The sequence below is a fragment of the Eucalyptus grandis genome, chromosome 6 (assembly GCF_016545825.1).
Source record: "Eucalyptus grandis isolate ANBG69807.140 chromosome 6, ASM1654582v1, whole genome shotgun sequence".
NCBI lineage: Eukaryota > Viridiplantae > Streptophyta > Magnoliopsida > Myrtales > Myrtaceae > Eucalyptus > Eucalyptus grandis.
The window spans coordinates 54309763-54337480 of NC_052617.1; the positions used below are offsets into that span (position 1 = coordinate 54309763).

At 40.1% G+C, this 27718-nt stretch overlaps 2 protein-coding genes across 2 annotated transcripts; both read left to right on the top strand.

Moving 5' to 3' along the window:
• The first annotated feature begins 6982 nt into the window (after positions 1–6982).
• Positions 6983–11092, top strand: LOC104450820 (tryptophan aminotransferase-related protein 3). Its single transcript, XM_039314700.1, has 5 exons — positions 6983–7308; positions 8948–9242; positions 9364–9656; positions 9837–10117; positions 10453–11092. The coding sequence occupies exons 1-5, from the start codon at positions 6983–6985 to the stop codon at positions 10662–10664; spliced, it is 1407 nt and encodes a 468-aa protein (XP_039170634.1). The 3' UTR covers positions 10665–11092.
• Positions 11093–17091: 5999 nt separating this feature from the next.
• Positions 17092–20262, top strand: LOC104450822 (tryptophan aminotransferase-related protein 4). The gene is made up of 5 exons (XM_018876164.2): positions 17092–17543; positions 18337–18631; positions 18753–19045; positions 19225–19505; positions 19844–20262. Exons 1-5 carry the CDS (start codon positions 17215–17217, stop codon positions 20053–20055), a joined length of 1410 nt encoding a protein of 469 aa, XP_018731709.2. The 5' UTR covers positions 17092–17214; the 3' UTR covers positions 20056–20262.
• The last annotated feature ends 7456 nt before the right edge of the window (positions 20263–27718 follow it).

Consider the following 27718-nt stretch of genomic DNA (forward strand, 5'->3'; position numbering starts at 1 on the left):
GGGTCATGACTATTGACCTCTTTAAGAAAGAGCAATGTGATAGGTCTTAGTTTGTAAGATGGAGACAAGACCATATGATTGTGAAGAAAGAAGAACAATCAATCTCACGTTGATATGTGATTCTAGACAAGTGATTAAATCATACGTATATATCATGTGAATTAAAGTGAGGGTCATGACTATTGACCTCTTCAAGAAAGAGTAATATGATAGGTCTTAGTTTGTAAGATGGAGACAAGACCATGTGATTGTGAAAAAAGAAGAACAATCAATCTCGAGTTGATCTATGATTCTGGATAAAGTGAATAAATCATAGGTATATATCATTTGAATTGGAGTGAGGGCCATTACTATTGACCTCTTTAAGAAAAAGTAATGTGATAGGTCTTAGTATGTAAGATGGAACCAAAATATTGTGATGGTGAAGAAAAAAAATAGTCAATCTCATGTTGATTTGTGATTGTTGACGAATTTATTAAATCATAAGTATATTTATTGTGAACTAGAGTGACGATTATGACAATTGACCTCTTTAAGAAAGAGTAAGTGGTGGGTCTTAGTATGAAAAGAAATCACGTGATCGTGAACAAACAAAAAAACAGTCAATGTGGTTCCGGACAAAGGGATTTAATCATAGGCATGTTTCTTGTGGACTAGTATCACGGTCCGTGAATCCTTTCGTACTCATGACACTTGTGAGCGATGCTTAGGGTTATTGAGTGAAGAGTGAGGATGTAGAGGGGACGAACACAACTGATCCGTGGGAATGGCGTCAGAATGGTTGGTGCTAAGAGTTCTAGAATAAAAAGATTATATCACTTAAGAGGTCTGAAGGCGGGTTGGCCTCCCGTGCACAAACTGGTCGGGAGGCGATGCCGCGACGAGACCATAACAGACCAAAATCAGTTGTTGAGCCTAAAGAGATCTGTTATCTCACTCAATGGACTAGACACCCGAGTTAAGCTAGGCATGGTAGAATCTTGTACGAAGAAGCATTCACCATATTGTTCGCTGGAACAACCAAGAAGGAAGGTTGGCCTGGCGAATTCCGCTCGCCAAGCACCACATGGGTCGTTTCGCGGCCAAGGGAACTGTCGGCCCGTGACAAATTGTATCAAAGCATGAATCCCTCTAGTAAATGGGTGAGTCGAATAATCGAACTTCTCGCTTTAGTGCGGGTCGAATTGATAAGTACTAGTGGTACCAATCCTAGTGGGTGGAAAGTGAATCACCAGGGCAAAAGATGCTCAAACGAAGCGTAGCTCTCTGCTCTTAGGATGGCAATGGATGCTAGGACAAGTCGGTTCCTCGCCAAACTGATATGGAGTTGGAGAAGAACCAAATCTTCACTGAATAGGGATAACTTTCCTAGATCGATCGGTGAATTCGAAGAAGACGTCTATTGCCACATTTTCAAAAAGGAAATAACCTCCATTTGGTTGGCTAAGATCAAAGATGCTTAGTAGGCAAAAATGGTGCTGCCAAAAGATGCGGTTGGCCAAAAATGTCACACTTGCCAAAGAAAGCGCAGGTAACCAAGAAAGGCCGAGCAGCTGAGATCAAAAGAGGCTACCAATGAAGCAAAACCTGTTTTGTTGGACGAGCATGACCATTCGATGTAAAATCCCAAAAGTGTTGCATCAATTGTTAAGGGATGCAAGGAAGCGACAAAATAGATCGCAACGAGGGCATTGTAAATTTGAGTGGGGGAGAATGTCACAGTCCATGAATCCTCCCGTACTCGTGACACTTATAAGCGGTGCGTGGGGTTATCGAGTAAAGAGTGGGACAAATACAACTAGTCCATGGGAGTAGTGTCAAAACGGTTGGTACCAGGAGTTTTAGGATAGAAAGATTATATCACTTAGGAGCTCTAAAGTGGAGTTGGCCTCCCATACACAAACTGGTCATGAGCTAATGCCGCTCTCCTGACAAGGCCATGGTAGATCGAAACCAATTATTGAGCCTAAAGAGATCCGCTATCTCACTTGATGGACTAGATGCCGGAGCGAAGCTAGGTGTGGTAGGATTTCGTACAAAAGAGCATTCACCGTTGTTCGCTGGAATAACCAAGAAGGAAGGCTAGCTTGGCAAATTCCGCTCATCAGGCGCCGCACGAGTCATTTCGTGGCCAAGGGAATTGTCAGCTTGTGACACTAGAGTGAGGGTCATGACTACCGACCTCTTTAAGAAATAGTAATGTGACAGGTCTTAGTTTGCAAGATAGAGCTAAAACCATGTGATTGTGAAAAAAGAAAAATAATCAATCTCGCATTAATCTGTGATTCTGGACAAAATGATTAAATCATAGGGATGTTTCTTGTGAACTAGAGTGGGGGTCATGACTATTGACCTCTTTAAGAAAAAGTAATGTGATAGGTCTTAGTTTGTAAGATAATACCAAAACCATGTAATTGTTAAGCGAGAAAAAAAAAAAAGGCAATCATCTCCTGTTGATTTGTGATTATGGACAAAAGTAATTAAATCATATGTATATTTCCTATGAACTAGAGTGACCATTGACCTCTTTAAAAGAGTAATGTGATAGGTCTTAGTTTGTAAGATGGAGACAAAACCATGTGATTGTGAAGGGAAAAAGAAAAAAAAGAGTCAATTTCGCGTTGATTTGTGATTGTGAACAAAGTGATTAAATCATAAATATATTTTTTGTGAACTAGAGTAAGGGTCATGACTATTGACCTCTTTAAGAAAGATAATGTGATAAGCCTTAGTTTGTAAGATGGAGCCAAAATCATATGATTATGAAGAAAGAAAAGCAGTCAATCTCACATTGATTTGTGATTTTGGATGAAGTGATTAAATCATAGTATATTTCCTATGAACTAGAGTGAGCATCATGACTTTGACCTCTTTAAGATAGCGCAATGCAATAGGTCTTAGTTTGTAAGATGGAGCCAAAACCATGTGATTGTGAAGGTAAAAAAGTAGTCAATCTCACGTTGATATGTGATTGTAGACAAAGTGATTAAATCTTCGGTATATTTCCTGCAAACTAGAGAGAGGATCATGACTTTTAAATCTCTTTAAGAAAGTGCAATGTGGTAAATCTTAGTTTGTAAGATGATTGTGAAGAAAGAAAAACAAGCAATCTCGCATTGATCTGTGATTCTGGACAAAGTGATTAAATCATACGTATATTTCTTTGTGAATTAGAGTGAGGGTTGTTACTACTGACCTTTTTAAGAAAGAGTAATGTGATATTGGAAATCAAAACAAGCAGCTTTTATCCAGGGTTTAATTTCTTTGTTTGAATTTTCTTAAAAGGTATTTTTCTAAAATGACTTTTTTTCTTTACTTAAATAAAAATGGATTTCTCTTAATTTCTTTAGCTTTGAATAGAGGCCCATGAGAGAGAGCCAATTGGGTTTGCTCAATATAAAGCCCAAAGCAATGGTGGATTTAAGGACCATTTGTTCTCTCTCTCTCTCTCTCTCTCTCTCTCTCCCCTCTTATGTATTGCAAAATCTTAAAATTTATCACAAAAATGTAATTGAATCCTAAAATTTAAATATATATATATATATATAATGAATCTGAAAACTTATTTTATAAGTGTAATTGAGTTCTAAAATTTTCAAAAGTACAATCAAATCAAGTTATTCTGTAAACTTTGTTCAACTTGATAAATGCAATATGCTAATAATTTTTGGGACTTATTACATCAACTTGATAAGTTTTAAGATTCGATTGTACTTTTTTAAAGTTTTAAAACTCAATTATACTTATAAAATAAGTTTTCAAATTCAATTGTATTTTTTTTAAAAATTTTATTACCTAATTGCATTTTTGTAATAAGTTTTTTAGGACTTCCGATGCACTTATCTTTTTTTTTTTTTTTTTACTTCTTATTTTTATTTTTCTATATATATATATATATATTTATATTTCATGAAAAATGTTTTCCAAGAAAAAACTTTTAAAATTTTTCGTGAAAATTAATTTCCTCACTTTTTAAGACAAAGCCTTAGCTCAAGCCAAAAAGTCTCTGCAATTCATTTCACTTAGACACCAACCCAACCAACACAAACAAGATTCTCACACGGCGCAAAATAGTTCTCCGTCGTCCTCGATGAAAGATCTGCTCCATCCAATCTCAAACCGCATGAGTTCTCTCTGCAGAGTACGCTCACAATCCCTAAAAACTCGCGAACGAACATGGCGTGGCAAAGCAATTGTTTCCACATCATCTACTCTCTCCTTAGGGTTTAATGGTTATTTATTTGTATGATGTGGGTTTCTCTCTGTTTTTGCTACTTTTGTATTGTGAATACTTAAAATGGCTTTGGTCATATATGTGTTGGCTAGTAATTAATGATGAAATTTTGTGGTGGCCAAAAATGCAAACTAAAATGTGTGTCTGATGTTCTTAATATGAATGGCAAATGTATGGTTCTCACGTACGAGAGCTCTATTGTTCAATTTGTGTATGGTTGGTATAAGAATACATTATATTATATGTATTGTGTTGAGGAGTACTCAGTTTAGTTTGGAGTTTTGTTAAGTTTTGGTTTACCATGTTTAAGTATACGGGAAAAAATAATGGAATGACCAACTTACCAAGTAACTAATTACATTTTCTAGTTTATTTTCAAGTTTCAATCAAATACTGAAAAAAAAAATTACCTTTTTTTCTTAGGAAATGACTTTTTAGAAAATACTTTCCTCGAAATGTCACATTTTTTTTCGTGAAAAAAATGGAATCTAAAACTCTATTTCTACTCTTCTAAATGATTAATTATTTCGATTATAATTTAGTTATTATCTTTTATTTAAAATTTTACATCAGTTCAAGTTTTCCCAATTGATTTTTATTTTCAACTCAAGTGGGATTATTCATTGTGTTATCGTACACCAAAATATCACAATGTGAGTGATAGAAGAATCATGTTTCGTCTAGTTTATTATGGCCACGGAATCTAAATCTCGTTTATTGGAAAAAAATAAAAATATATGGCATCAGAATCTTACCCACTAGAGACAAAAAACAAAAACAAAAAGGAAAAAGGAAAATGTGTTGCCTTCACGTCATTTTCTCAAGTTGCGACTTGTTCGATGAGCTAACAACTACGCCATCGTAATTGCTGTAGTGTCTCGATCAATCAATTTCTTTTTCCTTTTTTTTTATCATTATTGGAGGATCATTATTAGTAGGGGTGTGCAACGGAAACCGTCCGAATCGAGACTAGACCGGACTGGACCGGACCGGCCGATTTTGGGCGGTTCCCACTGTCAGCAGTCGGTTCCCGTTCCAAGGTCCGGCGGCAACTGCACCAACCACTTCGAACCGAACCAAATTTTTATATATAATTTATATAAATATAATATATAAACACATATAATATATGAATATTATATATAAAACTTCATTGACCGAATTACAATTGAGAATAACCTCTTGTGTGACCAAGAGATCACCAAAGCTCTTAAAACTTATTTGTTAGTTTTATCTTATACTCGATGTGAGATAAGACTCTAGGAGTTCCTCATGCTCACTCTCTCTTTGCTCCTCACTTGCAAACGATAAGACACTTCAAGTCTCAAAGAGTCCGTCGACTAAACATTCAAAACATGTAGAGAGATTATCTATAAAAAACCTAAGCCAAAACGCATTTTACTCAAATTGTTCATGCATTTTATGCTTAAAATTAAGAGTGAAACACATAAATTATGATTAATATTCACGCAGTGAAGTTTGAATATTTTCGCGCGTGAAACATGTGTGGTAGTTTTATTAGACGTTTTAACCGAATGGATTGATCGATCCGGAACACGTTGTTGTTCTTTAATGAATTGTTGTTATTTAGTGAAAAAGAAAGTGCCGATCATATTGGGTGACAACCGACCCAGGATCGAACCTAACCAATGGTCCTGGCCCACGTTCCCAAAATTGGGAACCGGTTTTCCAACCAGTTCCAGGTTCTAAGGTGGAACCGGACCGAACCGGAAACCGATCACCCCTAATTATTAGAGGGTCAAGCAGCTTCGCGTACCTCAACAAGAAAATACCTTTCAACTAGGGGGGGTTGAATTTTAATAATTGACTCAAAGTGGGACCAATTTGGAGAGTTATTTAAGGACTTCCTATTTTTAACTTTTAATTTTGATTTTATTTCTTGCTTGTTGTTCCACGTAAAAGAAAGTTAGTCCAAAAATCAGAGTTGGTAGAGACTTTCTTCTAGCTAAACATTACTTTGAAAAAATTCTTGTCATTTTTAATATAACAGAAGAAAATGCGCAATCTTATCTCTAAGAGAGTAGCACCCATAAAAGTCTAAGCTTTACAAAAAAAAAAAAAAAAATGGTGTCCTATTCTCTAAACTGTTCTAATTTCCATCGAATTGATTTTGGTTTTTGATCGTCATTTTAAAGACTAACCGATGTGATCGATCCTGCTTAGAGCGTGCTCCCAATCGTTCACAAGAGAAAAAGTTTACGAGCACTTATACCGTCGATGTAGAGAAAGAACTAGAGGGTTTTCGTAAATCACCTTTCACTACTAAAAATTATTCTCGAAAATCCTAACTCACATGGAAAATGCTCAATCGAGCAATTTAAAAAAAAAAAAAAAGGAAACAAATCCACGTCCATAGACGTGTATCATGACGTCATGGCACTGGAATAATCGCAGACGGTACGTTTTGTTCTTTTACTTTTGCTCTGGGCACGAGTTGAATTTTCCAGCGAACGTCAGGTGGATCAATTATTCATACGATGGTCCACGTGGCCCGCCTTCCATTGGTTGGAGCGTTGGAACGTCATTGAGCACGCAGGCGAAAGAGTTAAAATCTTAAATGTCATTATCCTTTCGCCTTTCCTTTCGCCAACTTCATTAGACTATTTCAGCCGTCGTTCTCTGTGCTCTGTTCTTCTCCTCGATTCCCTCTCTCTCTCTCTCTCTCTGTGAAAATATTCTCGGTTGGAGATACAGAGAGAGGGAGAGGGTTTTGGTGACGAGAGCATGATGGCCAGACCAGAGGGCTCGATCTTTAAGCTGTGCTTCCTGTGTTCCTTGATCGCGAATCTCTTCTTCGGGGTGAATCTCTACCTGGGTCGCCGTGGCGTGGGGGTGGAAGTGGAGCAGCGACGAGGTGAACGTCCAAGGCCTGAGCTGGAGCGGAGGGCGGCGGCGGAGGCCGAGTCGGCGGCGGCGCGGGAGTGCTCGGGCCACGGGAGGGCGTTCCTCGACGGGGCGGTCGCCGACGGGAGGCCGGCCTGCGAGTGCAACACGTGCTACGGCGGTCCGGACTGCTCCCTCTTCTTGCCCTCTTGCTCTGCCAATGCCGACGGGTTAGTTTCGACTTTCTCCGTCTCGATCAATTTTTTTTTTTTTTTTTTGGTAAGGTAAGAATCTACGTCTCGATCATTCATTCCCCAACAAACGAGAAAATATTCAGTGGTTTTCTAAAGCGCCACGTCTACAGCTGACGTGGCGTGCGTTAATGTGCTATTGGCCAATTAAAAACTGAAACGTGTCAGCAAACGATAAATTAAAAATCCCTTAATCCACCTGGATTTCTCTTTTCCTCCTCTTCCATCTGCACGCACAAGCCCGACCGCCGCCCCTCCTTCCGCCATCGCCACCGGCGGAGTGGGAGTTGCCGGCGCCGTGTGAAACCAGTTTGGCCGTCTCCTCCGCCTGTGCCTCAGTTCCAAATCCGGCGGGATGACGGAGAGGGTGGACGCGGAGGTTCTCTCCAGATTTGGTTTGCTGCAACGCTCCTCTGCACCTCCGGGTCTGGTTCGCTGCTCCAGATCTTGGCTCGTCCCATGGCTGCCGGCGAAGAGCTCAACAACTTTGCGACAGACCGAGAAGCCGTCCATGGCCGACCGCTCCTCTGCATCTCCAGATCTGGTTTCCTGCTCAACAGCTTTGAGCTCGAGTCTTGGCTCGTCCATGGCTGCCGGCGACGAGCTCAACAGCTTTAACGCAGACTGTGGCGGCCACGGTGGGGCGGTGGTTCAGGGACGGCGGCGACGTTGGCGGCGGGGCGGCTTGGGCGATGGAGGTGGCCGAGCCTAGGCGGAGCCGAGGTCGAAGATGGAGGGGAAAAGAGAACAAAATTAATTTTTTAAATTTCCCTTTCAACATCCAATTGAGTATCAATAAATAAGTGCACACCACGTCAGCCGGTGACGTGGCTTTTGCAAACCACTGAATATTTTCTCGAATATGCGCAGAATTCACTGAATTGTTACTGTAATAAGGATAGCTGATGGTCTCATCCCGAATTGGATTCGAAATGAAAGATTTCAATGAGGTTTCACTGAATCAGTATTCCCAATGGCCCTTTGAGACATTCTCTGTCATTTGTGAGATGCCAATGTGATGGATGAGGACTTCATTGATTCTTGTTTTTTTCTGTTCTGGGAGAATACAATTTCGGCACCGAAACTCCACAATTTTCTCCGTTTGTGGGGTACAAGATTGGTGTCCTATATCCTATTATAATAGGGGTGCTTCTTTAAGGATGCACACATGGTACGAACATGTAACTTTTGATTAACATGTCTTCCACAGATAGAATTTAGATGCCTACATGTAACTTTTCCTCTCAGTTTATCATTCCAGTTGTGAACATTGACATGTTCACCTATGGGATCCCCATCTTCAATACAATAAACAAGTTATATGCCTTGAGCGCGATTCTTTGTTCTTTTACATTTTGTGAAAATTCATGGATCAGCGGTTTACCTGCACATGTCCCTTATGGGTCGGAACCATTCTTCCACTCGGCACGTATTGGGCTTTTATGTTTCAGGCTTTAATGGTCTGTCAGGCTATCACACTTCGGGTATGCGAGAGTTAACTCGTAAAATTTAAACCACCTCGTGTTGGTAACAGTTTAAGGTTGGAGCGGCATTTTCCACTCTTTCGAAATCTCCTTAATTCACAGTCCTTTAATTTTATTTTATCGTTTGGTTGCAGGGGAGATCCATTGTTCTTGGAGCCATTCTGGAAGCAGCATGCAGAGAGCAGTGCAGTAGTGGTGGCGGGTTGGCACAGGATGAGCTACTCCTTCAGTGACCAGACCACCTTGTCCCAAGAACTTGAGTCTCTCCTCAGGAAGCTGCACTCCCAGGTTGGGAATGCCATCACAGACGACAAATACATTTTGTTTGGTGCTGGCTCTACCCAACTCCTCAATGCTGCTGTCCATGCTCTCTCTCATCTCAACTCTTCATTTCCTGCTTCAGCTGTTGCCTCAATCCCCTATTATGCGGTCAGCATTTTTCCTTTCGCGAGCTTGTAATGGACTCTGTGTTTCGTCCTGCTCCATCCTTACGCTCAATTTTGACGTAATTTCACCGTTCGGGTATCGGTGTTTTTCTTCTTCTTCACAGCTTTATCAAATGCAAACAGAGTTCTTCGACTCAGCAGACTGCAGCTTTCAGGGAGACCCGGCACGTTGGAAGAACGCAACCAACACCACTGGAGACATCATCGAGTTCGTGACTGCACCGAACAATCCCAATGGACAGTTGAATGAGGCCATTCTCCATGGCCCTAATGTTAAAACTATTCACGACCGCGCTTATTACTGGCCACATTTCACAGGGATTCCTTCCCCAGCAGACGAGGACCTCACTATCTTCACTATCTCTAAGCTCACTGGTCATGCCGGTAGCAGATTCGGGTAAATATGCCAAAACCCTTAACTTTTTCCCCATATTCTGATGTTTCCTGCTATATATTCACGGTTCAAATTGTAGTTTGATGTTGCTGATTCAGCTGACAGTATCATAGCTTTCAGTAAAATCTTCTAGCTTACCCAGTGGGAATCATTTCTTTCATTGTTAACGTTGGCTTAAAACAGATGGGCATTCATAAGGAACGAAGAGGTGTACCAAAGGATGAACATGTACCTGCAATTGAACATGATGGGCGTCTCGAGGGACACTCAGTTAAGAGCTATGAAGCTTCTGAAAGTAATCATCGAAGATGGGGGCAGGGAAATATTTGAGTTCGGATACAAAACCATGACCAAACGTTGGGACAGACTGAGGAAGACATTGTCCATGTCAAACAGATTCTCTCTCCAGAAAGTACCACCTGAAAACTGCACCTATTTCCAGAAAGTTAGGGAACCAACTCCAGGTGAGAATTTGCCACAACCCTATAACTTATTTACAACGCGAGGAGCAAATGTGATAAGATGACAGATCAATATAATTTTATGATGATTCATCAGTAGCATTCTTTTTCAAAATGTGGACCGAGTTTCTCTATCAACATGTGTTACACAGCTTTTGTCTGAAAAATACCCCAGTAATGCCCTTTGCAGTCTTATACACATGTATTTAGAAGAGGATCTCTCTTATGTTACGCATCAGCAAAACTGTTGCCAAATTCCAAGGGGTGTCGATGTGAGTTCTCTCTTTCCCGTTTTGGCTGTATTCTTTTTCACAAATTAACTGGAGCATTTATGGCAGCTTATGCATGGGTGAAATGTGAGAGGGAGGAAGACAAGAACTGCATTGAGATCCTAAATGCGGCCAAAATCCTTGGTAGAGGAGGGAGCATCTTCCATGACGACGATAGGTACGCAAGGCTCAGCCTCATTAGGAGCGACGACGATTTTGACATGCTGATAAGCCGATTAGAGAGCCTAGTCTCCAAGGAAGATGGAGCCAAAATCATGTAATTGTGAAGAAAGAAGAACAGTCAATCTCGTGTTGATCTATGATTCTGGACAAAGTGATTGAATCATAGGTATATACCGTGCGACCTAGAGTGAAGGTCATGACTATTGACCTATTTAAGAAAGAGTAAAGTGATAGGTCTTAGTTTGTTAGATGGAGACAAGACCATGTGATTGTGAAGAAAGAAGAATAGTCAATCTCGTATTGATTTGTGACTCTAAATAAAGTAATTAAATCATAGGTACATATCATGTGAATTAGAGCGAAGGTCATGACTATTGACCTCTTTAAGAAAGAGTGATGTGATGGTCTTAGTATGTAAGATGGAACCAAAGTCATGTGATTAGGAAGAAAGAAAAATAGTCAATCTCGTGTTGATTTGTGATTGTGGACAAAGATATTAAATCATAGATATATTTCTTGTGAACTAGAGTGAGGGTCATGACTATTGACCTCTTTAAGAAAAAGTAATGTGATGGGTCTTAGTTTGTAAATTGAGACAAGATCATGTGATTGTGAAGAAAGAAGAATGATCAATCTCGCGTTGATATGTGATTCTAGACAAAGTGATTAAATCATAGGTATATATCATGTGAATTAGAGTGAGGGTCATGACTATTAGCCTCTTAAAGAAAGAGTAATGTGATAGGTCTTAGTATGTAAGATGGAACCAAAACCATGTGATTGTGAAGAAAGAAAAATAGTCAATCTCGCGTTGATTTGTAATTGTGGATGAAGTTATTAAACCATAAGTATATTTATTGTGAACTAAAGTAAGGGTCATGACGATTGACCTCTTTAAGAAAAAGTAATGTGGTAGGTCTTAGTATGAAAAGATGAAACCAAAATCATGTGATTGTGAAGAAAAATAACAGTCAAACTCACATTGATCGATATGATTCTGGACAAAGGGATTTAATCATAGGCATGTTTCTTGTGGACTAGAGTGAGGATCATGACTACCAACCTCTTTAAGAAATAGTAATGTGACAGGTCTTAGTTTGCAAGATAGAGGCAAAACCATGTGATTGTAAAGAAAGAAAAACGGTCAATCTCACGATTACGGATAAAATGATTAAATCATACATATATTTCGTGCAAACTAGAGTGAGGGTCATGACTATTGACCTCTTTAAGAAAAAGCAATGTGATAGATCTTAGTTTGTAAGATAATACCAAAACCATGTAATTGTTAAGGGGGAAAAAAAGCAATCATCTCACGTTGATAAGTAGTTAAATCATATGTATATTTCCCGTGAATTAGAGTGACCATTGACCTCTTTAAGAAAGAGTAACGTGATAGGTCTTAGTTTACAAGATGGAGACAAAACCATATGATTGTGAAGGGGAAAAAAAGTCAATTTCGCATTGATTTATGATTCTAAACAAAGTGATTAAATCATAAATATATTTTTTGTGAACCAAAGTAAGGGTCATGACTATTGACCTCTTCAAGAAAGATAATGTGATAAGCCTTAGTTTGTAAGATGGAGTCAAAAGCATATGATTATAAAGAAAGAAAGGCGGTCGATCTCACGTTGATTTGTGAATTTGGATAAAGTGATTAAACCATAGTATATTTCCCATGAACTAGAGTGAGGATCTTGACTTTGACCTCTTTAAGAAAGCACAATGCAATAGACCTTAATTTGTAAGATGGAGCCAAAACCATGTGATTGTGAAGGTAAAAAAGTAGCCAATCTCACATTGATATGTGATTGTAAACAAAGTGATTAAATCTTAGGTATATTTCCTGCGAACTAGAGAGAGGATCATGACTATTAACCTCTTTAAGAAAGCGCAATGTGGTAAATCTTAGTTTATAAGATGAATGTGAAGAAAGAAAAAAATCAATGTTGCATTGATCCGTGATTTTGGACAAAGTGATTAAATCATAGGTATATTTCTTGTGAATTAGAGTGAGGGTCATTACTACTGACCATTTTAAGAAAGAGTAATGTGATATATTTTAGTTTGTAATATATTGCAAACATTGGTATAACACAATACAATAAAGCAAGACTATACATTTCTCTTTTCATGAGGAGCCACTTTTAATTGTGGTCTTCAAATCATACGCCATGCTTGATTATCACCCTCCTCGACATTGTCATCCTACTGGAGTTTTGCAGACACATTGCACTTACTCTGCCCTTGTAAGCACTTTGTAAGTCTGATATGTGCCTAAATAATTATATCAAACAACTCTTTCTTTTTGGCCATAGATTGCTAAAACGACTTAACTGTCTACCCTTCCTTCAAAAAGTACTATAAAGTTGAAAATGAAGAAGAAACCATTTGCACATAGCACAGCAAAGAGCTCCAAAGTCAAGACAATAATGAGTCTTTGGTCGGAGGCTTCACAGTGCAACCCTAAAATGGAGGGGCATAAGAGTTTCATATCAGCAAGGGATAAGAGAATAAATCCTTTTCGAACTCATCATGCGAAAAGCCCACACATGTCAATGGGGAATAGTTTTTTTATATGTTCACCTGTTTATAAATGACAAAATAGCTCAAAAGAAACAGGGAGTGCCTCCCATAGTGCCAAGATTTGAATTGAAATAATACTCAAAACTGTGAACTTTTATTCGTGTAAAATTCTGTAGTGTGTTAATTCTGAATGTCCTAAATAATTTAGGTTTAGCATTGCTCATTTGTCAGAAGACACGGTGACAAAATCAGGTACCCTCCACAAATGGGCTCTTTTCCCCTTCTTCCCCCTCCTCTCCAGTTTCTGCATTTCTTTCTTCTTCATTTCTTCTTTAACAATCATCTAATTTAACCTCTGCCACACTCACTAATAGGATTGTCTCACATGGTTTGACATACATAGCTACCATAGAAAATACAGAGCTGATGAATAAAGGCATAGATGCCACAACTGCAGTGAACACAGTTTAACTCACAATGAGAAATTATTCTAATCGGAGTACTCACAAGAACGTTGATGTAACACCACAGCTTTGAGACAAAAGTTAGGGTATTATATATAGTCTAGGAGTTAGAATGAAATACTCTATCACAGGTTGGTAGGGTTGAGAGCGCAACCTAGCAAATCCATGCAGTAAAATACAATATAATACCATAAAACTACATGAAAATGAGATACATTTTTGGAACTTTAGCCATTTTCGCCATTTTAAAGTCATTTTTTAGTATTCTAACGTTTCTGGACATTTTTTGAGAGTTCAGCATACCAGAGCTACAATCACCTTGTACAAAGCCGAAGATGTCTGAAGCTAAGTCCAGTGACATTTCGATGCCACGGACGAACTAAAGAAAGATGGCTAGAGCTAAAAGACAAGAAATCTGAGCCAAGCGGGTGCACTGGTGATGAGAATGAAAAAGCATTGGATGGCGGACTGCAAGGTGAAAGATGGATGAAGAAATCAACTACACATTTGCAAGATGAAGAAATCATCTTTGGGAGAGCGAGAGAATGTTTGGCCAAACTCGAAGCTCCTCCCGCGAACTTTTTGGCATTTTCCACTGAAATGAAATATAACTTTCTTATCTTTAAATAATAATAATAATAATAATAATAATAATAATAATAATAATAATAATAATAATAATACAGTTTGTTTATTAATGCATACGTATTATGATAATGTAATTTTAGCATCAAATAAAATGGAATAAGTACATTGGATGTCTTAAAATTTGTCACGAAAATGCAATTGAATCCTAAAACTTTCAAAAAGAACAATCAAGTCCTAAAACTTGTTATTACGACTTCACTCCAGTCACTAGCCCTGCCTTCGGCATCCCCCTCCTTGTGGTTAAGGTAATGACTTCGGGCATGAAAGTTCACCTGAGTCCTAAAATTTTCAAAAATTTCAATCAAGTCTTAAAACTTGTAATGAAAATACAATTAAATCTTAAAACTTTCAAAAAGTGCGATAATTGGAATGACCTAGATTGGACTAATTTCATAAGTTTCAAGACTTGATTGCATTTTTTGAAAGTTTTAGAACTCAATTGTATTTTTGTGACAAGTTTTAAGACTTTATTTCACTTTTTGAAAATTTTAAGATTCAATTGCACTTTGTGACAAATTTTAAGACTTAATTTCACTTTTTGAAACTTTATGACTCAATTACACTTTATGACAAATTTTAGAAATTTCAATGCATTTATTCCAAATAAAAGTCATATCTCAAGTTCTAAGGACTTAAGCCGAATTGAGAGAGAGAGAGAGGATGAGGCATGGAAGGTGATGTCGGAAAACAAAACAGGCGGCTTTCTCCAGGGTTTGAGTTTTTTTTTTTTTTTTTTTTTTTTACTTAAATAAAAAAGGGCTTCCTTTGAATTTCTTTAGCTCTAAGCAGAGAGGCCCATGAAAGTCAGCCCGATTGGGTTTGCTCAATATGAAGCCCAAATCAATGGTCGACTTGAGGACCATTTGGATTTTTTTTTGGATAAGTGTATTACAAATCCTAAAAGTTGTCACAAATGTACAATTGAATCCTAAAATAGTCAAAAAGTATAACTGAGTCCTAAAAACTCATCATAAAAGTACAATGGATTTCTTTTCAAAAGTGCAATTAAATACAAAAATTATAAAGTTGGTGAAATCAAATCCTTTCATTAACTACATCCAACTTGATAAATGTAAAATTATAGCGGTTTTAGGATTGATTGCATTAACTTGATAAATTTTAAGACTTGATTGCACTTTTTAAAATTTTAGAACTTAATTATACTTTTGAAATAAATTTTCAGATTCAATTACATTTTTGAAAATTTTAGAATTCAATTGCACTTTCGTGACAAGTTTTTAGGACTTTAAGTGCATTTATTCTTTTATTCTTTTTTTATGTTTTATTTTTCTCTATATATATCAAAACTTCGTTTGTTTCGTAAAATATTTTCCAGGAAAATACCTATCAATTTTTCATGAAAATTGTTGTCCCCACTTTTAAGACAAAATCCTAGCTCTCGAATCAAAAAGTCTCTACAATTCATTTCACTTAGCCCCAACCTAGCCAACACGAACAAGATTCTCACGGGATTGGGATTAGTTCTTCGTCGTCCTCAATGAACGATCTACGCCATCTAATCTTGAACCACATGATCAACATGGCATGGCAACACAATTCTTTCCACATCATCTACTTTCTCCTTAGGGTTCAATTGTTATTTGTATGATGTGAATTTGAAGTAAATGTATGGCAAGGAACGAGCTGGGTTGCTAGTTCACGAAGCTCTGTAAGGGCATAGCGATGCTTGTGGGAGGCCACATTGCAATGCAAATCCTTCTTACGGCTATCAATTATCTTGCTTTGATTCACGCAACGCTTTGTTAGTTCCGCTAGTGTCTTGATCAATCAATTTCTTTTTTCATCTTTTTTATTATTTTTTATTGGAGGGTCTGCTTTGCATGCCTTGACAAGGAAATATCCTTCCACTAATTTTAAAGTAGAAATCGATAATACAAGTAGAAATCGATAATACAAGTCCTAAAACTTATTGAGAAAACAATGATGTAAATAGATATAAAAACTCTAGCAGGTTAAATTTAAATAATTGACTCAAAGTGGGATCAATTTCAAGAGTTACTCAAGGGCTTCCTATTTTTAACTTATAATTTTGATTTTATATCTTGCTTGTTATTCCGCATAAAAAAGTGATTCATAAAATTTAGAATTAGTAGAGACTTTCTTCTGAGCTAAACATTGCTTTGAAAATTCTTCTCCCTTTTTTTTTTACATATGACAAAACAAAATTCAGAACCATATCCACCCTGCTAGGGAAAATCGAGGAAAGTGAATCCAGCACCAACCACAGACAAAAAAGTACAGAATGTGATGCACGGAAGGGGCACCTCTAGAAGACCTAATCTCTAAGAGAATAGCACTCATAAAAAGTTCAAGTTTTACAGAAAGGAAATGATGTCCTACTCTCTAAACTGTTCTGACTTCTTATAGGATTGATTTTGCTTCGTGCTCCGTCGTTTTCAAGGCCGACCGATATGATCGATCACGGTTAAAGCATACTCTCGTTCGCTTATGGGGAAAAGGTTTATGAGCACATGTCCCGTTGGTGTAGAGAATGAAGTCGTGAGTTTCCGTAAATCAGTTTCTACCGCTCAAAATTATACTTGAAAATCCTAATTCATATGGAAAATCCTCAATCAAGTAATTAACAAAAAAACAGAGAAACTAGTTCACGTCCACACACGTGTATCATGATGTCATGGCACTAGAATCGCAGGTGGTGCGCTGTGTTCTTTAACTTTAGGCTCGAATTTGAAATTTCTTGCGAACGTCAGGTGGATCAATTTTTCATACAACGGTCCACGTGACCGATCTCCCATTGGTTGGAGCGTTGGAACGTCATTGAGGACGCAGGAGGACGAGCTAAATCCCGTCACCTTCATCTCCATCTCATACTCTTGGCTAATTGGCTTTTCCTTTCACCAACTACGTTAGACTATTCCACCCGTCGTTCTCTGTGCTCTGTTCTTCTCCTTGATTCCCTCTCTCTCACTGAAAATATTCCTGGTTGGAGATACAGAGGGAGGGAGAGAGTTTTGGTGATGAGAGCATGGCCAGATCAGAGGGCTCAATCTTTAAGCTATGCTTCTTGTGTTCCGTGATTGCGAATCTCTTCTTCGGGGTGAATCTCTACGTGGGTCGCCGTGGCGTGTGGGGGTGGAAGTGGCGCGGCGATGAGGTGAGCATCCAAGGCCTGAGTTGGAGCGGGAGGGCAGCGGCGGAGGCCGAGTTGGCGGCGGCGCGGGAGTGCTCGGGCCACGGGAGGGCGTACCTCGACGGCGTGGTGGTCGACGGGAGGCCGGCCTGTGAGTGCAACACTTGCTACGGCGGTCCAGAGTGCTCCCTCTTCTTGCCCTCTTGCTCTGCCGATGCCGACGAGTTAGTTTCTGCGTCTCGAACTCTCGATCAATCCCGAACAAATGGTCAAACTAATCTCGTCAGATCACGACAACGACCGCATAACTACCCCTTGGGAAGAACACTGACAATTCTCAATTATCTGTCGTTTTAAGTTGAACTCATGTCAATCATTAACTACAGGACATGAAAGCCTTTCGTTCCTTATTTACGTCGTTGGAACATGCGCAGATATCAATAAATTGTTACTGTAATAAGGATAGCTGACAGTCCCATCCCGAATTAGATTCGAAATAAAAGGTTTTCCTGAGGAATTCACTGAATCAGTGTTACTAATTGCCCTTTGAAAGATTCTCCGTCACCCGTGGAATGCCAATGTGAATATCCAAGGCCTTAGTTAGATGCGAACATGTAACTTTTCACCTCAGTTTATTATTCGAGTAGTGAAAGTTGGCATGTTCACCTGTAGTATCACCATCTTCAGTATGATACTCAAATTAGAAGCCTTGAGCGTGTTCTTTGTTCCTATTCACATTATGTGAAAATTCATGGATCAGTGGTGCACCTACCTGCATGTGCCCCTTATGGATCGGAACCAATCTTCCACTCGGCACGTATTGGGGTTTTTATGTTTCAGGCTTTCATGGTCCTGTCAGGCTATGACACCTTGGGTATGCGAGTGTTAACTCATTAAGTCTAAACCACCTTGTGTTGGTAATGGTTTAAGGTTTTAGAACAGGGAACGGCATTTTCCATTCTTTCCAAATTTCCTTAATTCACAGTCCTTCAATTTTATTTTATTGTTTGGTTGCAGCGGAGATCCATTGTTCTTGGAGCCATTCTGGAAGCAGCATGCAGAGAGCAGTGCAGTAGTGGTGGCGGGGTGGCACAGAATGAGCTACTCCTTCAGTGACCAGACCACCTTGTCCAAAGAGCTTGAGTCTCTCCTCAGGAAGCTGCACTCCCTGGTTGGGAATGCCATCACAGACGGCAAATACATTTTGTTTGGTGTTGGCTCTACCCAACTCCTCAGTGCTGCTGTCCATGCTCTCTCTCATCTCAACTCTTCATTTCCTGCTTCAGCTGTTGCCTCAATCCCCTATTATGCGGTCAGCATTTTTCCTTTCGCGAGCTTGTAATGGACCCTGTGTTTCGTCCTGCTCCATCCTTACGCTAAATTTTGACGTAATTTCACCGTTCGGGTATCGGTGTTTTTCTTCTTCTTCACAGCTTTATCAAATGCAAACAGAGCTCTTCGACTCAGCAGACTGCAGCTTTCAGGGAGACCCGGTGCGTTGGAAGAACGTGACCAACACAACTGGAGACATCATCGAGTTCGTGACAGCACCGAACAATCCCGATGGACAGTTAAATGAGGCCATTCTCCATGGCCCTAATGTTAAAACTATTCACGACCGCGCTTATTACTGGCCACATTTCACCGGAATTCCTTCCCCAGCGGACGAGGACCTCACTATCTTCACTATCTCTAAGCTCACTGGTCATGCCGGTAGCAGATTCGGGTAAATATGCCAAAACCCTTAACTTTTTCCCCAGATTCCGATGTTTCCTGCTATATATCACGGTTCAAATTGTACTTTGATGTTGCTGATTCAGCTGACTGTATCATTGCTTTCGGTAAAGTCTTCTAGCTTGCCCATTGGAGATCAATTCTTTCATTGTTTACATTGGCTATCAATAGATGGGCATTCATAAGGAATGAAGAGGTGTACCAAAGGATGAACACATTCCTGCAATTGAACACGATGGGCGTCTCGAGGGACACCCAGTTAAGAGCTCTGAAGCTTCTGAAAGTAATCATCGAAGATGGAGGGAGGGAAATATTCAAGTTCGGATACAAAACCATGGCCAGACGTTGGGACAGACTGAGGAAGACACTGTCCACGTCAAACAGATTCTCTCTCCAGAAAGTAGCACCTGAAAACTGCACCTATTTCCAGAAAGTTAGGGAACCAACTCCAGGTGAGAACTTGCCACAACCCTATAACTTCTTTACAACGGGAGGAGCAAATGCGAATAAGATGACAGATCGATATAATTGTACAATGATTCGTCAGTAGCAATCTTTTCGAAATGTGGACCGAGTTTCTCTATCGACAACACGTGTCACACAGCTTTTGTCTGAAAAATAGCCCGGTAATGCCCTTTGCAGTCTTATAGACATGTATTTAGAAGAGGATATCTCTTATGTTACGCATCAGCAAAACTGTAGCCAAATTCCAAGGGGTGTCGATGTGAGTGCTCTCTTTCCCGTTTTGGCTGTATTCTTTTACACAAATTAACTCGAGCATTCATGGCAGCTTATGCATGGGTGAAATGTGAGAGGGAGGAAGACAGGAACTGCATTGAGATCCTAAATGCAGCCAAAATCCTCGGCAGAGGAGGGAGCATCTTCCATGATGACGATAGATACACAAGGCTCAGCCTCATTAGGAGCGACGACGATTTTGACATGTTGATAAGCCGTTTAGAGAGCCTAGTCTCCGGGGAAGATGGAGCCAAAATCATGTGATTGTGAAGAAAGAAGAACGGTCAATCTTGTGTTGATCTGTGATTCTGGATAAAGTGATTAAATCATAGGTATATATCGTGTGAACTAGAGTGAGGTCATGACTATTGACCTATTTAAGAAAGAGTAATGTGATAGGTCTTAGTTTGTAAGATAGAGACAAGACCATGTGATTGTGAAGAAAGAAGAACAGTAAATCTCGCGTTGATTTGCGATTCTGGACAAAGTGATTAAATCATAGATATATGTCGTGTAAATTAGAGTGAGGGCCAGGACTATTGATCTCTTTAAGAAAGAGTAATGTGATAGGTCTTAGTATGTAGATGGAACCAAAACCATGTGATGGTGAAGAAAGAAAAATAGTCAATTTCGCATTGATTTGTGATTGTGGACAAAGTTATTAAATCATAAATATATTTACTGTGAACTAAAGTGAGAAATGATGATGATTGACCTCTTTAAGAAAGAGTAATGTGATAGGTCTTAGTATTGAAAGAAATCATGTGATTCTGAAGAAAAAAAAAACAGTCAATCTCACATTGAACTATGTGATTCTGGACAAAGGGATTTAATCATAGGCATGTTTCTTGTGGACTAGAGTGATGGTCATGACTACCGACCTCTTTAAGAAATGGTAATGTGACAGGTCATAGTTTGCAAGATAGAGCCAAAATCATGTGATTGTGAAGAGAGAAAAATAGCCAATCTCACATTGATCTGTGATTCTAGACAAAATGATTATATCATAAGTATGTTTCCTATGAACTAGAGTGAGGGTCGTGACTATTGACCTCTTTAAGAAAAAGTAATGTGATAGGTCTTAGTTCATAAGATAATTCCAAAACCATGTAATTGTTATGGAGAGAAAAAAAAAACAATCATCTCTCGTTGATTTGTGATTATGGATAAAGTAATTAAATCATATGTATATTTCCAATGAACTAGACTGACCATTGACCTCTTTCAAAAAGAGTAATGTGACGAGTCTTAGTTTGTAGATGGAGACAAAACCATGTGATTGTGAAAGGAAAAAGAAAAAAAAGTCAATTTCGCGTTTATTTGTGATTCTGAACAAAGTGATTAAATCATAAATATATTTTTTATGAACTAGAGTAAGAGTCATGACTACTGACCTCTTTAAGAAAGATAATGTGATAAGCCTTAGTTTGTAAGATAGAGCCAAAATCATATGATTGTGAAGAAATAAAAGCAATCAATCTCACATTGATTTGTGATTTTGGATAAAATGATTAAATCATAGTATATTTCCTATGAACTAGAGTGAGGATCATGACTTTGACCTCTTTAAGAAAGCGCAATGCGATAGGTCTTAGTTTGTAAGATGGAGCCAAAACCATGTGATTGTGAAAGTAAAAAGTAGCCAATCTCACGTTGATATGTGATTGTAGACGAAGTGATTAAATTTTAGGTATATTTCCTGCAAACTAGAGAGGATCATGACTATTAAACCTCTTTATGCAATGTGGTAAATCTTAGTTTGTAAGATGATTGTGAAGAAAGAAAAACAGTCAATCTCGCGTTGATCTGTGATTCTGGACAAAGTGATTAATTCATAGGCATATTTCTTGTGAATTAGAGTGAGGGTCATTACTACTGATCCTTTTAAGAAAGAGTAATGTGATATATTTTAGTTTGTAATACATTGCAAACATTGGTATAACACCAGACAATAAAGCAAGACTATACGTTTCTCTTTTCATGAGGAGCCACTTTTAATTGTAGTTGTTGACACCTATTTTTAAACAAAAACAAAAAATAAAATAAAACAACAACAAAAAAGAAAAAGAAAGAAAAAGGGGAAAAAAGAGAGAACTCGAAGGGGGCGTTGGGCCAAATTCGGCCTTGGCCCAACTTGCCTCTCCCTATTCTTCTCTCACGGACGCACGGCCTGGCCCAGCTTCCCTCTCCCTTCAACCCGGCCCACACCTCAGCCTTCTCCCTCCTCCAGCCATCTTCGCACCCAAAACCTACATAAAAGAAGAAGGAACATAAGAGAAAAGATAGCAACAGGAGTAGGGGAGCAAAGGAGGAGCAGAAGATAGGGGCGGGGAAAAGATAGGAGCAGAGCAGAAGGAGGAGGGGATAGCACACAATCGAGGGAGGGGAACGCGAGGGTAGAGAAGGCAAGAAGGGGAGGGAGAACATAGAGAGCAAGAGAGAGGAAACGAGAGGGAGAAGAGGAGAAACAAGAAAAAAAAAAAAAAGGAGGAAGACAGAGTGTTTGGAGGTGGACCAAGGAGCCAAGAGCCCCGGGATACCTTGCCACCGCCGGAGAGCTGCCCATCAATTGCCGATCGCCACCATTTCCTCTGGCTCTCCTCTCGTCCCCCTTTGCATTTCCTGCTATTCCGATACGCCTCGCTAACCCTTTTAGCTCACGCTCGAGTCTCAATCAAGTCGGAAATCTCTCAATCCGATCGTGCCCACCACTTGCTCGCCAAAATGCCCAGCCGAAAGTTGGTTTTTGTTTCCCTCATTTAAAGATCTAGCGCGATCAATAGGCTACCGGAAGGGACGCCATCGTGCGGTCAAGGTCGAGCGTCATCCTTCCCCCATCCGAGGCAACACTGTCGTGCCCGGCCGGAGAATCGCCTGGGCATGGCGTCACCTCCTCTGGTCGCAACTAGGAAGTCGTAGACTAGAAGAGGGCAGGCTAAGCCAGGCCAAATCAGGGATCTAGCTAGCTCGGCCCCTTCTTTCCCAGCAGGCTGATGGCCTAGAGACGGTTTGGATTGTGGGCCTGTGCGTAGCCCTTTTGCAAAAGGGGTTGGGCGCATTGGTCGAGCCCAACCCGCAATTAAACAAAGACCTTATCATGGCTGGTTGGGCCTAGCCCATTCGGCGGGCGGCCGCCCGCCCCCGCCCCAACCGAGCCGGACCTAAGCGATCTAACGAACTTGCCCGGCCAAAAAAAATATAATATTTTTTTGAAATTAAAAAAATCCAAAATCCAAAAAATGCGGGGTTTGGTTTGGAATTATCATGTATTACCTTCTTAGTATAATTAGGCTTTGTATATTGATTATATCGCATGTTTAATTTGTATATTCAATTATGTTTGCGAATGTTTAATTGCACATGCTTGATTTTACTGCAATTAGGATCTTGGTAGTTATAATGGGTGCGTTTGGTAATATTTATGTTTAAAAATTATTTCGAGAACAAAAATAGAAAAAAGTATTTCTACTTTAGGAAACAATTTTTGAACAAAAAACACGTTTAGTAAATGCATCATTCGAAATATAAAAAAGAATAGAAACACGTTTGGTAAATTTGTATAATTTTTTTATTTCTTTTAATTTGTTAATATTTTTATTTTATTTTTTTCTATTTTCTTTCTTATTTTTCTTATTTTCTTATTTATTTTTCCTTTTTTTCTTTTTCTTTTTCCTTTTTCCTTTTTCCTTTTTCCTTTTTTTTCTTTTGGCGGGTCGCGGGCCTCGACCATGGCCGACCAGGCCGACAGGGCGGCGGCCTCGCCCGGCCATAAGGAGGCTCGCCGGCCCCGACAAGGCCGAGCCTCGCCGTAGCTGGTCAAGGCTCGGCCTTACCTTGGCCGGGCGAGCTCGAGTTTGCCGAGATCCCGTGACATCTTCAGTCGACCGTTTCGATAAAGTGAAATGGGCATGTCGTCAACGCGCTATGTTCCTTTTTCTCGAGCGATCACTCACGAGTTAACTAACCTATTGGATGAAACCGTTAAGGGATGTATCCGTAGTAAAATCCCTAAAAGCTACTCAATTGGTTGGATTGAACTAAAATCGCGTACGATTGATTCTAACCATGAGATTTAAATTGGTTTTGAGAATCGAATATTCGAAGATGTCACAATTCATTTTAAAACCGTCTCATCGTCTATCAATTTATTGCCGAGTTCGAAATTTCAAGAAATAAATTATCAGAGGAAAAATCAAAGACCAAATTAATAGAAAGAAAAAGGGGAAGAGAAAAGGAAAATATAAATAATGATATTAATTATTTTCTTTTTCTCTCTCTCTTATCTCTCCTCTCCCCTCGCCCTCGTGCGAATTCCCCCACCGACTCACTTTTCTCTTCTTCTCTCCCTCTTCTTTTGACCGGTCAACCCTTATCTTCTCTCTCTCTCTCTCTCTCTCCTTCCCCTGTTCGCTCGACACCCAGCGAACCAGAAGCGGAAGAAGCCGAGCAGCAGTAGCTCGCCAAAGCCGTCGCCGCTCATCCCGCCGCCCACGCCCGCGCTTGCCGTCCGCCGCTCACCGCCCGCCTTCGCCTCTCCCTCACCCTCCTCAGCCGCCGACGACACCTTCTTTCTCCCCCTCGGCCTGCTGCTCGACGTCCCAGCAGATCTAGAAGGACGCCGGAGCAGAAGCTGCAGCTCGCCGTCGCCGCCGCACGCTGCTGGGCCGCTGTCCGCACCACCCGCGAGACGCCGCGCGTTCAGCCGCCGCCCCTCGCGCCCAGGCGTCCCCCCCCCGGCGCGATCCAACCCCTCCTCCGCCTCTGCCCAGCTCGTCCAGCCACCTCCGGCCGCCGCCCAGCTCCGTCCGGCCACCGTTCGGACCCGCCGGAGCTCCCCTCACCCTCTGCCAGCCTCCCCTCGCCGCCTTAGCCGCCGGACCAGCCTCGGCCAGCCCTGAACAGCAACCCAGCGAGTGGGTATCCAACTCCCTTCCGGCTCGTTTTGGGCCGTTTCTGGGCCCCGAACCGAGGCCCACTTTGGATTTTATCTTTCTCACGTCATCCCCGTCGGATTGGTCCGACTTGCGCGCGGAATCTCACTAATCCCTGCTTAGTTTGTTAATTATGCTTAGGAGTTGGTTAGGTTTAATTAAATGTAATTAGTAGGTTAGATTAGAATGGATTAGTGTATATTAGGCAATTGTGATGCGAATTAGATAAATTAAGTGTGCAATTAGCAAGTACTATTTATTGAAAGTATCTCGGATTTTTCCCGGCCCTTAGTGGGCTTCAATTAGGCTTTTCGGGCCTAAGTGGAATTTTTTGTATTTAAATATTATTTTTCAGAATTAAATTAAATAATTATTTATTTTCGAAAATTCAACTGTGATGGCCCGTGACCGAAATTTTATGCTGATGACCGTGGTGAAGTCCATTTATTTAATCGAGGCTTTATTTTGAGCTAAATTGAATTTTTAATATTTATTAATTAATTTTCGTAATTAATTAATTAATTAATTAATTTTCGGAAATTAAGTTTGAGATGGCCGGTGACTGAAATTTTATGCTGATGATTGTGGTGCAGTCATTTTATTTAAATGGGCTTTAATTTGAGCTAAATTGGATTTATGGTAATTAATTATTAATTTTCGAAATTATTTATTTATTTATTTATTTTTCTGAAATTAAGGCTGGGTTATCCAACGATCGAATTTCGTGAGAATCATCGTGGTGCAGTTTATTTATTTAATCGAGCTTTATTTTGTGCTGAAATGAATTAATTGTGATTATAAGATTATTTTCCTGGATTAATTAATTTGGATAATTAATTGGAAAATAATCGGGTGTCGGTTGACAGCACCAAAAGTGTTTTGATGGATGCAAATAGTGGTGGGATTTTTGGAAACGAAATTATTATATTTTGGTTAAGGCCAATCGTGTACTCACGTACGATATTTTATCGAGAATGATAAAAGATGAGAATAAATGCTGTGTGACTTGGCTCGGCAATTGTTACATCGCTTTGGCATGTAGGATGCCTTAGAGAATGCACGTAAATTGTTGAATATTGATCATGCCTGTGTGACGATAATTGATCATGCCTGAGTGGCGATAGTCAATCATGCCTGTGTGGCGTAGATCGTGCCTGCGTGGCTATATTTCTGTGTGTCGAGTATCGTGCACGTGTGGCTGAAGGTAATTGGAATGCCTAAGAATATGCACATAAAATGTTTATTGTACGTCACATTGGCGAAAACGACGCCCGAGAGCATTACTATAGCTCTGTGACTGAGAGTGCAAATGGGAGGTTTTATATTGAGAAGTGATTTGACCTGGAACCTAGACTTAGAACCAGGGAAGGAGAGTAAATTTACTGCAGGTATGCATCCCACAGCGGGCGAACAACCCCGTTCAAGCCCTTTAGGGACAGCCTTTTAGGAAATCACTCACCCCTTTAGTTCGAGCCTAGAGACACTCGAGATGCCAGGATGGAAACGTTTCTAACCTGCCCAAGCTGCATTTCTTGAAGGATCCTACCAGGCTGGAGAAGAAGAGGGAGTTTAGAAAGCCATGGAGAGATTTTCACAAAGCACACATTTTACTTCAGGGGACTCTGCCCAAAACATTACACCCTCCTTGCCTTATATAGGCAATAAGAGGTCACAAAGACACACAGGGGACCTAGCTCACGGTCCAGTACAACAGGGCACCGAAGGGAATTATTCACACACTATGAACAGCAACAGCATCTGTGAATGCAAGTACATTCCCTAGCCTAGTGCTACGAAAAGTAAACAGTGATTTGCTACGGTGAAACCGTACGGACTCAACGGTCTCGTCCATCACGAGCATTGTAGCTACACACCGAGTCATCCGAATTGTCTTCTAGGAGATGTGCCTCGTACTTGTTCAAGGGCTTCAAGGTCTTACGGTGAGAGGATTTGGTTCGGTCTTGACGAGGATGCTTGTTCATGAGCCCAATGTGATGCTTCTTCTTCACCCAGCTTTGTATTTTCATCTTCTTGAAGGTCAGGAATTCTTGGCTGAGGCCAATTGGATGGTTCTGCATAGAAAGATGTGTCCATGCTTTGGAATTGTTCGTAGGGATCCTGGGACAGTGGTCCTCCAAAGCGTGCATAGGGGTCCTGGGTGGATTGGACGATATCATCTTCGCTTGTCATTTTAGGCTCTTGGGACGATGAGGCTTGTTTGTATTGTCCGAGTGCTTCCTTAGCTTCTGGTGCTAGGTCATAATGATCCCACGTAGTGGGTGCATTATTCCAAATATCTTCGGGAATGGTCTTGTTTTCCTGACACGGGATTCTTTGGAGTTCTCGATATTCGTTTTCACGTAGTCGAACATATCTAGGATAAGATTTGTAAATCCGAGCTTCTCGATTGCTCAAGTTAGGTTTATAGGATGCGGTTCCTATTTCCGGTGGTGCATTGAGAATGCTTCCATTATTTCTGCAAAAATTCCAAGGACGTCAAAAAACAGGATGGTATGGACTTCGGGGTTTGGCGTCATCGATCTCGATTCTTTTTCTAAGTCTTGTTTCCAACATGTAGGGGGATAGAACCAATTTAGAAATTCTAAAAGATTTCTATCACATTCCTTTTCAATGTTTCTTCCGAGCAAAAATATCCTTGTGAGGTTAGCAATGAATCTTCTGGTTGGGATTTCAAAAGCTATTAGATACTTATTGGTTAAGTACCATAATAACGTTTTGAGCTGCTCGGGAAAATCATCTTCCTTCCGGATAAGAGGATGAATGAATGGATAATTCATATTTAACCCAAAAGGATAAAGAATCGAACCTCCATTGAATCGAATAGGTCTGTGTGGCTTTGCCACATGAGGTTCTCCGGGTTCTCGGCAAGGCAAGGTCGTTAAGCGGATCCGAATAATCTCCAGGGATATTTCCAGCTACGTGAATCTTTGATGTTCTCGATTTTGTATTTTACTCCATGATTGAGCATGTGGAAA

Coding starts and splice junctions, on each gene's coding strand:
- LOC104450820 (XM_039314700.1), top strand. CDS start 6,983: ATGGCCAGACCAGAGGGCTCGATCTTTAAGCTGTGCTTCCTGTGTTCC. Junction 9,657..9,836: donor CATGCCGGTAGCAGATTCGG/GTAAATATGCCA, acceptor GGCTTAAAACAG/ATGGGCATTCATAAGGAACG. Junction 10,118..10,452: donor AGTTAGGGAACCAACTCCAG/GTGAGAATTTGC, acceptor CATTTATGGCAG/CTTATGCATGGGTGAAATGT.
- LOC104450822 (XM_018876164.2), top strand. CDS start 17,215: ATGGCCAGATCAGAGGGCTCAATCTTTAAGCTATGCTTCTTGTGTTCC. Junction 18,632..18,752: donor CCTCAATCCCCTATTATGCG/GTCAGCATTTTT, acceptor TCTTCTTCACAG/CTTTATCAAATGCAAACAGA. Junction 19,046..19,224: donor CATGCCGGTAGCAGATTCGG/GTAAATATGCCA, acceptor GGCTATCAATAG/ATGGGCATTCATAAGGAATG.